The sequence below is a fragment of the Stenella coeruleoalba genome, assembly GCF_951394435.1.
Source record: "Stenella coeruleoalba genome assembly, chromosome: 9".
NCBI lineage: Eukaryota > Metazoa > Chordata > Mammalia > Artiodactyla > Delphinidae > Stenella > Stenella coeruleoalba.
In genome coordinates, this window is record NC_137155.1 from 80,936,291 (window position 1) to 80,948,831 (window position 12,541).

The window sequence follows — 12,541 nt, forward strand, 5'->3', positions numbered from 1 at the left end:
GAAGCCCATTACTATTTCAGAAAGGCCAGAACTACAGACCAAGGTCTGTGAAAATGTAGGAAGATTCTAGGACCCCGTAACTTTTCTGCCTTTGCTATCTCCTGTTTTCCTATACTGATAAGCTATCTATTATCGATCCACTCATTCAACAAATATTTTTTAAGGACTACTATGTCCCAAGCATTGTGCTAGGCACAGGGTCTACATAACTCTCCCCAGTCTGTTACATAAATCTCTCCAGTGCGAAGACAGACATTAAACAAATCAATGCACAAATATAAACATAACTAAAAACTGTATTTAATGACAATATGGAAAGGAACATGAAACAGAACTATAAGGGAGACTACTCTAGATTGTCTTTAGAAGTGACATTTAAGCTGAGATCTGACAATGAGTAAGTTAGTCAAGCAATGAACCTACAGTAACAACAGATCTGTGTTTTAGGTAGGTAGTTCTGACAGCAGCATGGAAGACAGATTAGAGAGGAGGTCGGTTAACAGATTATTGCAGTAGTATAAATAAGAGATAGTCCTAACTAAACTATTAAAGGTGGAGATGGCAAGGAGGACCCAAATGTAAGAAACACTGAATTGCAGGATGAACAGGCATTGATCGCTGATAAGGTAAAGAGTGTAAGAGAGAGAAAGAAGTCAAGGTATTTCCTAGGATTCTAATTAGCCTAGGTAACCAAGAAGGTAGGAGTGTGAATAATTGAAACAGGGAACAATAAACGAGAAGCAAATTTAAAAAGAAGGTAAGTTTGGCTTACTGAGTTTCGTTGCTGGTAAGATATGGAGAAATATCCATGTGGAGATGTCTGACATGTAACTTTGAAAACAAATGGTCTAATAATCAGAATCGCCAGGCTAGAAAATAGGTCTGGGGTCATCTTCACAGAAGTAATAAGTGATGCTTTAGGAGTGAAGGAATCAGTAAGAGTATTAAAAAAAGAACAGAAAAAGGAGGAAGGAAACTCTGATCATATTTAAAGACGTAGAAACAAAATAAAAGTCAGTGGCAAGAGAGGAAGAATCAGAGTTCACAGGACCATCAGTTCAAGAAATATTTATCAACATCCACCATGTTCCAGGTACTGTGCTAGATGCTAGGGGTATAAAGAAAAGACAGGAGTTCTCAAGATGCTTCCAGACTATGGGGAGAGACACAAATAGATAAATTCAATATAGTTATAGATGGGGCACTACAGAAACACACAAGGCGGAAACCCAGCCAAACCCAGGAGATTAAGAAATACTCACTGGAGAAGACAGTGTATGATCTAAGGCTCTAAAATTAAGTAAAATCATGCAAAGAAAATTGGTAAGGACAAACCAGATGAAATCAAGAGAATGCTCCTAGACTTTTGGAATGCTGAACAGGATAACAGGTTATAGAAAAGAACTGGAAGAAGCTGAGAGGCTAAAGTGATTTAAATTGGAAAGAACACAGTTAAGAGAACCAGAAGATGAAAAAAGCAGACAAGAGGTTTTGGTAGGAAGTTTACAGAAGATTCTGGGGGAAATGTTACAGAAGGGAGATTGAGGGAAGCTGCCAAGCTGTATGAGGATCTGGGAAGAGATGGGCAAAGAGAACTTGTATGAAGCTTGCTGAGCTTAACGTAATTGTACCTTTCTATCTCCTTAGAAGATTTCTGTAAAATAGTAAAAAGTTCATTATTTTCCAAAGATTTGGAAACTTGTCTGTTTCTTTTGGATGCAATACCATGCTGAGACCAGCCCAAAGTGACTTAGTTACAAGTAACCATGAAAATCTTGGAAAGGTATATTTTTGTAAGCATTAATGGTCATAGAGAGTTCAAGCATGATGGGAAGCAAGAAGGCACTAGATTTAGCATTTCTGTGGTCACTGATGGCCTTCAAGTGAACTCTCAATAGAAATGTAGGGGTAGGGAAAAACTATATGGTTCACATGTGAATGGTATAGGCATGGCTCAATATTGTTCATTCACTCAACAAATATTTATTGAATGCCTACCATGTACCAGGAACGACCCTAGGCCCTGGGGAATCAACGGTGACCAAGGCACAGGTCTCCTAAGAGCTTAATGGAGAAAGGAGACAACAAAATAGACAATTACAGTATAGTGAAATTAGTGCTAAAGCACAGTATGAGAGGACATGAAGTTTGACAGTGAAAGGAAGGAGGAACAGATGGCAGTAACTAGACTGAAGGTAGTCTGGAGGGGAAGTTTACCTTTTGGCTGAAAGGAATTTGAGCATGTCTTGAGGGGAGAAGTTTGTGGAAAGGGAGACAGAGATGAGGAGGAGGAAGGAGAGGACAGTTGGAGGAAGGTCTGAGGAAGAAGACTGGCAACGGCAGAAGTGTTGGACTTGGACTTCTTCCTTCAAAGAACCAAAGAAGGAACCGAAGACAAAACTGTGATGCAGAAGGGGAGCATAAAGAAATGTCTTCTACCCTTTGTCATGATATAGGCAAGGCTGCCTCTTATCAAGGAAGCAAAATAGGACTGGAGGCTTTAAGGGCAGTATAAAAGTTCTGAAGTAGCAATGTGAGAATTGGATAAATGAAATAACTAATTCTAATTCCTAAGATTACACAAATGACAGAAGAGGCAATCAACAATTGTATGCTTAGTTTGTTTAGATCTGGGAGTGGAATATGAAAGTGAAATGTGAGATGCATTTCATAGAATTGAATAGGGATGAATTAAACAAAGGTAAGTCTTAAAAAAAAAGAATTATCAAAAATCACTAAATGTACACCCAGTGTATAACTGATTATGGATTATTTACCAGGGTATACAGTCAGTACAGCACTCCCATGAATTTGAACCTGTCACCACTACTTAGTAGCAATGGCAGAAGCTAGGAGCCTCAAATTAAAAAGTCAGGAAACAGAAGCCATCAGCAATAGAAACGAAGAGGAATTCACAGGTAGAGAAGCTATATACATTAGAAGATGAGGTAATGGGAAAAGACGCTTAAAAGCAAAGACATATTGTGGACTAATATAAGCCTGAAGATAACTGATGTAATGTTGCTGCTTTCCTTCTCTCCTTCTTTCCACATTCTCCTAGCTGTTTTATGCCAGGTACATTGTGAGGCATTAGTGATACAAAGAGAAGACATAATTCTTGCTTATAAATTCAGAATATGTTCTTGTACCCATAGCCTAATTTTTACAAAAAATAATAATAAAACTGAAAGCTGTTCTGAGTTTTGCTACTCAAAACTATGCATTGTTCTATAAGACATTAATCACAAGGAAGCACAATTACATCATAAAAAGTTCAACAACTTCTTGAACAATTAGCAAAAGGTGCTGCCAAACACGGCAGCAGGTTAAGTACCCATAAAATAATATGTTCTAACTTAATAAACTGCTGTCCATCTTGGCTTTATCACAGACGTTACATCTGACTTTTCCTTAAATGGCTGGATTAATACCAACAAAAAGGCAACGAACATCAAATGGCAAAGCAAGATAACCAGAAACTATTTGGCAAGTGCCAGAAAGTATTTTGGCAGCAAACTGATAGCAATTTTAGTGATCACTGTAACAGTATTAATACATATTTATTGAGCTCTTGAGCCAGGCATTGTGCTAAGTATATTACATACAATATATCATTAAACTTCTATAAATTCCCACAATAAACCGACCTATACCGCATTTCCTAATACCATCATTATACAGACAAGAAAATTGAAGCTTAGAAAAACTAAGTAACTTGCCCAACATACACAGTTAGTAAGCAAAGGAGCCAGGACCTGAACTCAGGTATGCATGATTCTTAAAAATCCATGTTTTAACCACTGTGTGATTCTGTTTTCCCAGAAGAATGGAATGGTGCCAGACACATGATTAACACTCAATAGTGCCTGTCCTTGAAGGAATGAATAAAGCAGCTATTGCAGAGTAAGCCCAAATGCGGAAAATACAAGAGCAGAAGCAATACTTTAAGGTTTCACTAAATCACCAACTCAAATTGTGCAGCATAATTGTGGGTGTCTGGAAAATCACAGCAACTGACAGAATGGCCTAATATGCTGTTACAGGAAATGTAATGGCTCTTTTTGAGTGAAAACTTCAGGCTGCCTATGAATCTACAAAGCCAAAGACGGAAACAGCACCAGGCAGTTCAGAAAAGGAACTGCAGGTGCTCATTAGAAAACTCCTCCCCACATTTTCTCAGTATGGAAAGGATCACTGGTGCTGCACTGACGAACAGTCAAGCCCACAGGTTACCTTTAATTCTATCACCTTTAAAATGAAAGAAAATGATGTGTACTGGAAAGATTAGTACATTCTAGAACTATCCAGATCCCTCTTTTAAAAGACTGGCACCAAAAGATTCCTCTTACTAGGTCCAGGGCCATGTTTTATGGCACTGACTCTGCTACCATGATCACCAACGACAGGACCCACAGAGAGCACCTGTCCCAGGAACAGCCAACCTCTGAAGAGCAACCTATGACCAGCAACCTACGAAGAGGCGTAGCATGGGAGATTTGCCCAACAAGAATGCACCTAACTGAACCAATCAGATTTTCTCTTACAGAAGTCTAAATTCAAGCTATATGGAGAAAGAAAATACTTGAAAGACACAGAAGAGGCAAGCAGTGGAAATAATGAGGCACTTATATAACCACACCGAGAAGATATCAAATGATGTAATTAGTGTCTTTTTTCTTAAAGTAAAAGCAGAGTCTGACACGGGGAGGGGGAAGGGTAAGCTGGGACGAAGTGATATAGTGGCATGGACACATATACACCACCAAATGTAAAATAGTTAGTGGTAAGCAACCGCACAGCACAGGGAGATCAGCTCAGTGCTTTGTGACCACCTAGAGGGCTGGGATAGGGAGGGTGGGAGGGAGACGCAAGAGGGAGGGGATATGGGGATATATGTATATGTATAGCTGATTCACTTTGTTATACAGCAGAAACTAACACACAATTGTAAAGCGATTATACTCCAATAAAGATGTTAAAAAAAAAAAAAAAAAGCAGAGTCTGAGAAGGGCTAATAGCAGCAGAGAAGCCATACTCCTGCTCCTAAGAAGGCAACACCCAGTCCCTAGAGTAGCATTATTTTTTCCGGCTTCTTTAACTGGTTGAAATCCATATGGTGAAGCCAGTTTGTACAATTACTGCTAGGTTCCCTTAAGGCCTGGCCCCTTCTGTCTTAGTTCCCCACACAGCACTCTCTAACGAACCTCTCTTGACCAGCTACAGACCAACTAAAACCCTGCACTCGCAGCAGCAAGCACATAGCACAATGCTCTATCACGGGCACACATGCACTCACACACCTGCAATGAGATGGCATGGCAAGCTGGGTGGTGACTGGTAATCCAAGTACTGTGGGTCTTATTTCCATCTTGTAGAATCTGTGGTTTGAAGACATTGTGTTCTTTAGCTCTAGTTAACTGTTTTAGAAAGAAATGACCTTCAAAGAAGTATCTTAAACCTTAAAAAATAACAATTCATATCATTACAATTATACACTTAGAAACTGAAAAGAGATCCAGGGCAGTTACAGCAACAAAACCATTTCCTTGAAAAGTTTCTTCCTCTGGTGTGTGTTTGTATCCAAATTTCATGGTAACTAAGTGATTGTGTTCACTTACAATCATAAGAAACAACAGCTGACTAGTCAAGACAGCAAGGCAAAGAAAGGGCCAACTGGAAAATCATGAAAACGTTCTGAGGAAAGCTTAACTTGAGGATATAAATATTGATGACGACTCACAAATTTCACTAAGCGTGTTCCCTCTATCTTTATAACAGCCCCATGAGCCTACCTTATGTCCTCAAAGGCTGCCCATTCAAAGGAAAGGAGAATAAAGCTCAGAAAGTCTCAAACATCTACAAATGTCCAGCATGTTGGATTCTTAGTAATTCTTAGTAAAGGAACTAATACTAATTCTTAGTAAAGGAACTTAGTAAATATCTAATGAACAAAAGGCATGAAAATGGCATGGCCACTCTCCTGCAGAAGCTTATACAGAACGACCCTAACAACTTATATGACAAAACCCCAAGAACACTACATAAAAATCTTTTCCCTAAAAGTTAATTTCTTTTCATGTAATTCAATCACTTGTGCACACAATGTTCCTAGTACTTGGCTATTTTTTTTTCTTAGAAGAAAACTATTCCTCACTTTCTCTTCCCATCCAAAATAAAAACTACCAGACACAACCAGTACTTTGGGGTTTAAGTCTACCAAAGCATCAATTTAGCCAAGAAGAGTCTCAACTTTTAAAAAAATATATTTTTGCACAGCTTAGAAAGAAAGACTGACTAAAAGCCACAGTTCCATTTCTCAGAGCTAATTTATTCTCAGGATAATTCCACGGATAGAAGGAATTAAAAACTAATATTCAAAACCTGGGTTGTAAAGAGAGTTCTATGCATTTAGGGTTCATTTTTGTGTAATAATTTCTCCTCTGAACATAACATTATTACATGCTCTTGCATAGAAAGTGTTACCAGATTATACAGGAGCAGGACACCCAGAGAGGCTGCAAGTCATTATTGCTCAAGCATTCAAAGCGTTTGTTTTTGTTTTGGTTTGCCTATTTTTTTCAACCACCTCATTCTACTGTTTAAACATTACTATGTTTTGTGTGCCAGAAACATGCTCAGATACCTGACATAAGAATTTGAGTATCAGAATCATTAAGAAACCACACAACCCAGGTGTTGGGACCCCAGCACTTAATCTGCAGATCAAGATATGAAAGTTCATCCAAACCAAGGGACAAAGGTTCTCTGGTGTTGCAAATTAACCCTAGACACAAAAATTTCTAAAATCGTCATCTTATGGTTAAAAAAAACAAGATCAAGAACAGGGAGATGTACGGGTAAACCCTGTTGGTAGATAATTTGACAGTACTTGGGCCTCAAGTGAAATGTGGAGTACTGTCACTAATGCCTATTATTGGCAAGACTTTTGAAAAGTACCATTTCTTATTTCTTCATGACACATTCACCAAAGAAATTCCTGACTTAGCCCAAATAATGCTCTCCTGAAGAATCCACTCTTTCCACAACCAAATGCTTGCTTTCAAATAGTAATGCATATCTACTTTAGTTTCATAGAAATATTTGAACTATGTTACTCAGTTAATATTTGCTCCATGTCAATACTTTACACATGACCAAAACCAAAATATTGTGTGATAGAACAGATACTAAGAGAATTTTAAGACAGATGGGTTGTCCTAAGGAGTAATGATAAAAACAAAGCCTAAACAATGAATGTGCTTAAAACTACCTAATACCTTTTCAAGATAAATGAAAAACTTGAGTAGGAATGATAAACTAGTAATAGCTGCTTAGAAGAAAATTGGTGGCAAATAATAATATAGTTGGTTGTCCTCATTTCCCAGTTAAACACAAAAGCAGCAGTTAAAATCTGATGCGTAGCAATAAACTCTCTTCTAATGCACACATTTCCATTTAAACTTAACTTTACAAGGTAATAAAAAGTTGCACATTTATACTGTGAAAATGACTTATAGTAATCATATCTAACATTTATTGTAACATGACAAGGACCACCCTGTTTTACATGTATTTTTCATTTTCTCCTCAGAACAACCCTATCAGGTAAGAAATATTATTCTCATTTTATAAATGAGGTTAACTAGGATACAGAATGCTTAAGTAACTGAACTTGCCCAAGGTCACACAGGAAATAAATGGTGGATACAAAAATTTCACCAACGAATCTAGCTCCAGATCATTACACCAAACTGCCAACAAGTAATGTAGTGACTGTACTTTGCAAATGATAAAATCTGCATATATAAGGTGCACTGATTAAGGGAACATGCTTTGTGGTCAGACTTAGTGTCAAGTCTCAATTCTATAATTTACTAGCTATGTGAACTGCAGTAAACCACTGAACTTCCCTAAGCTTCAATTTTTCTACTCTGTAAAGTGGGCATGATGAAGGAACAGTTCTTACTCCACAGGGCTCTTGGTGGATTAGGGGCATCATGCATATAAAGGATTAGCAAAGCACTTGGTACATAGTAAGCACTCTATGCACGTTAATTACTATCAACTAATACTAAGAATTCTCTTTATTATCATAAACTCTCATTTTAGTACTGGTGGCACTTTCTAAAATAAATTAAATCTATCAATATTGAGATAATAAAAGTTTAGGAAAGTAAGACCCAAAGCCTCAAAGTATATGACAGCACAATTCAGATGGAAAAGGCTACTACTTACTTCAACATCATTAGCAAACATTTATTTAGTGTCTGGATATACATGAAAACGTGCTAGGCACTAAACAGAATTATCAAGACATAGTCCCTGACCTCAAAAATACACAATCAAGCAAATTAATTCTGCTGAGTGGGCACAACAGCACAATCTCCAACTCCGGGCACTTTCTGAACCAGATGCACCTATGGTGCTCATTATGTTCCCCTGTTTGTGGTATGATAGTGGTGAACATATGTAGAGAAAGAAACTTCAAAATAAATAATAAACCTGACAAGTGTAGAATGATAAAGATTCAGGAAGAAATGAGCTGTTTTTCCACACTCTTACCTTCTCAAAAAAATATTTTAGCTATCTTGGTACTATGATCTGTTAATTAACCAGAAGAGAAAAAAGGAAAGAGCTGGAAGCTCAGAACTGAGGTCAAAGAAAAAGGGTACAGAAACAAATTATAAGAGAGAAGGAAGGAATTTAGAAAGTTAGAAAAGCCAAAATAATTGTAGGTGACTTTAAATGAAACACATTTTATTCTGCCATCTAACATGTGCTTTATGCCTTAGAAACCAAACAACTAACAGCCGTACTTAAGATTGCTGATCCTTACTCCTTTTCAATCTTGAGGCTTCCGCTAGCTCTTGAAGTCAGAGAAGAGAAAAAGAATAGCATAGAGTACAGAAGGATTCTGTCTAACACCACAGCCAACATCATGCTGCCCATATCTTAGAGCTCGGCCACTGATCAACTACGAGACTGTGTCTGAATCATAATCCTGATAATCTAAGGATTCCATTAGAAAAGTAAATTCTAAAACTCCTAACTAAGGAACTAGAATATTTCCAAGGGCCACTACAGGAAACCTGAAGACCTAATTTCTGAAGTTTTAGAAGCATTTCAAATCTCATTTTCAGTGGTCATGCTATTCAAAGAGATCTTTTACAACTTCACAGCAGGAAATGATATTCACTTGTGCTTCTATCTCTATACCTACTTGCCATAATACCTACTGGGAAACTCCTCTTTCTATACCTGCAGCCTCAAACTGTAGCAAAACCACAAAACTCCCCACTACTGCATCCACAGGCTCTCTAAAGCAAACTGAGTAGAACAGCCTACTGACCATAAGGCAATGTAACAAATACATATTCCTAAAAAATGTGAAGGTACTTTTCAACAATACAAGCAATGTGTCAACCGAAAATTTGGCTCATATATATATATATATAAAAAACTAGGCTAAAAGTTAAGGATGGATAATTTATATATTGCTCAAGAATGTGTACATTCAAGGTTTTCTTCTTGAAGTAGGGAGTAAAGAGGGGAAAGAGACATGAACCCCCAAAATGGTTATTGTGCATTCAAGGTATATCTGCATGTTATAATCAACACCTGCTTAGGGAATTCCCTGGCAGTCCAGTGGCTAGAACTCCGTACTCTCACTACCGAAGGCCAGGGTTCGATCCCTGATGGGGGAACTAAAATCCCACAAGCTGGGCAGCGTGGCCATAAAAAAAAAAAAAAAAAACCACCTGCTTAGTATCAGCCATACTTCATCCAGCTTTTGCTTGCACTATACAAACTTATGAAGTTGAAGCGCAAGCCATACCTTTTACTGTTTCTCCTCTTCCACCAAATTTAGGAATAAAAGGTATCTTCAGGAAGGAAGATGATTTGAATTCTATAGAAGAACTCTCAATTGATCAAATTGCAGCAAAAGTGGATGTAATTTGTAGCCAGAAATAGGTCTTAATATAAAATAAGGAGTTTCTGATGGTTCTTTACCTGCTTCACTACTCCCCCCAACGACAACAAAAAGTACTATAAATACTTGCTTATACAGCCTGTGTGTAGAAAAGCTTCTGGCACAAATTTCTTAGGCCTCTTCTCAAGACCCTCAAGCCTGATCCTCTGAGATGACAAACCTCAAGAGTCAAAATAAAACCAAAAGGGATGAAGACCAGAAAGGAATAGGAAGAACAAAGAATTTCTAATCACTTCTTACTTGTTCATTCTACTTAACTGGTCCTAGTTTAGTCTCTATGCTTCCCATGATCCATTAATTTGGCTATTATGATAAAATATTCTTAATCTCTCTAAGCCCTTCTAATTTAGACAAGTCCTGACATAATGCTATTTTTTTCTCTATGACCCAGATGAAATATTTTTATAGTCCTTGGAACCCTTGATGCCCCCTCCTAAATTCCTGCTCTGTGGCTCTAAGTTACGACAGTGGAGACAAACTGTATGTGAAAGGTCCTGTGGAAACAGGTGAGTAAAGTAAGGGAACTGCAGCAATTGGGCTCTCCACCACCACCATCAGGATATTTCTCTTTCTTCCCTACAGTATTTAACAAGTAAAGCAGAAAGGAAAAGGCCAGCATACACAAGAGAGGCTGCAGCAAAGAGCTACCCCAAGCTTTTTAGGAATCCTCATATCTTTCCATTTGTTATAGGTACCTAAGTCTGGAAAATATCTTTGGAATATGTCTTGTGTGTAGGAATGCATAAAAGATAACACCTTGCAAAAGTCAAACATACAGGTTTAATAACGTGCAACTAATGAAGATGGTTTATAAATGAAATAACACCTACACATTTAGTTCCCTAAATATATTACACTATTAATCATTAAAGTTAGACCTATAAGTACAAGTTTTCCATATGTGGAAAAGTAAATCTGTTTTTAAATTAAAGAGAAATTATTACTCTAATTCTTAAAAATAAAACTATCAGGATAAATTTCAAGTGTAGCTGCTCATAGTCACTGAATAAATTTAAATTTGATAATAAAACATTTAAGTTTCAACCAATGCACCTTCGTTGAAGCACATTTAGCTGAAATAACTTCGAGTCTGGTTTATTTCCATCACATATAGTACATTTTTCCAACAAGAGCATGTACATTCAATATAGAACATTTCCAGCAACAGTTACAGTCTTTCTAGTTTCCTTTCACAGTATATTTTAGTGCAAAGCACTGGGAAGGGTAAATGTTTTTCTAGCTATGAAAGCATTTTATTATGACCTTGTGGATCTTCAACATTTTAAAATTTTATACAAAAAGTATATAGATGGACAGGGTCCCTCCTAAGTACAGGGATGAACCTATATAAAAACATGGTATATTCTCTGCTGTACCTTTTAAAATTATAATTTGACAAAAATTACTAAAAAATAAAATATTCCCTAAAAAGTACAAAATATTGATTACACAAAAACCTGTCCAGTATTTCATTAAAGATAGATGTACTTCTGTTTTCCCTAAAATCTTGATTACAAAAATGGACAAAAATTCATTATTTTCTAAATTTTACAGTAGGGATCAAATATTATCTAAAGTGGTCATTTAAGATTTTACTTGGGAGAGAAAAAGAATCAGGGTTTATACCCCAATCTTCCTTTTTTAGCAATATGTAAAGAAATAAACTAGTATTATAAGAAGTGGTTGTGCAGGGATTGTCTGCATCCATAAAATAGCAGTAAGCTATTTATTACCTTCATATTAACATTAGTAAATGTGGGGTCTTTTAAAAAAAAACTGAAAAATTAAGTTGCATCTATCATTAAAGTGCTTTGTATGAAACTTAAAGAAAAATAGGGGAATGTTTAATTTTCATAAAAACCTCAGATGTTTACAAATGAAGAATGTGATGATCCATGGATGAAAATGAACCGGAAGTTTCCTATAGTATATATTTTAGAATGAAATTTTCAAACATTTAAGTGCTATAGAACAAGTTAGAAATAAATGGATGTAAAAATAATTACAAATATTTAGTAGGCTAAATATTTATAATGTGTTGAGATTTGTCTTTTGGTCCTAACATACGCTCACTAGGAAATTATATATCTGTACAATCCAATAAAAATTCTGCCAAATAAAGTGGAACAAAACTAAAATCGCTAACTTATAAAGTCTTTGATAATTAAAAATCACCAGTGGTGGTATTTTCTTCAGATTGTTGATCACTTAATCAACAAACTGCTGGAAAACAAAATTTGCAACATTTTTGTAGAAACTGTAGACCAAATGCACAGGGGTGGTTAGCTGATGGACTGTGATGACAATACAAAATGTCACAGCTACTTGAAAGTGCTGGAAGAGGCAGTGCCTTAGAAACAAGTGGTTAGATGGTTATTATTTTAGTCAGAAAACAGCAGTTACAGTCATATATTTATCAAATTTTTTTCTTTTTTTTTCCTCATAGTACCATTTGAAGATGTTTAGTGGTTCTAACACCAATTTAAAGTCTTTCCACAAAAATGAACTCCAAACCTTTTCGTACATCACTTGAAGTTATCTGAGGAGAAA

General features: G+C 36.6%; 1 protein-coding gene across 2 annotated transcripts in view; it reads right to left on the minus strand.

The window, feature by feature from the left end:
* Nucleotides 1-12,541, minus strand: part of ZNF800 (zinc finger protein 800) — a 188,533-nt gene that overhangs the window by 12,698 nt on the left and 163,294 nt on the right. The window contains exon 6 of one of the 2 annotated variants that reach the window (XM_079931469.1): nucleotides 10,753-12,530. The exons of the other annotated variant lie outside the window; for it this stretch is intronic. Coding sequence (XP_079787595.1) covers nucleotide 12,530 — 1 coding nt within the window. The 3' untranslated portion in view covers nucleotides 10,753-12,529. Of the gene's footprint in view, nucleotides 1-10,752; nucleotides 12,531-12,541 lie in introns of those variants that run through there. 2 annotated transcript variants of the gene reach the window in all.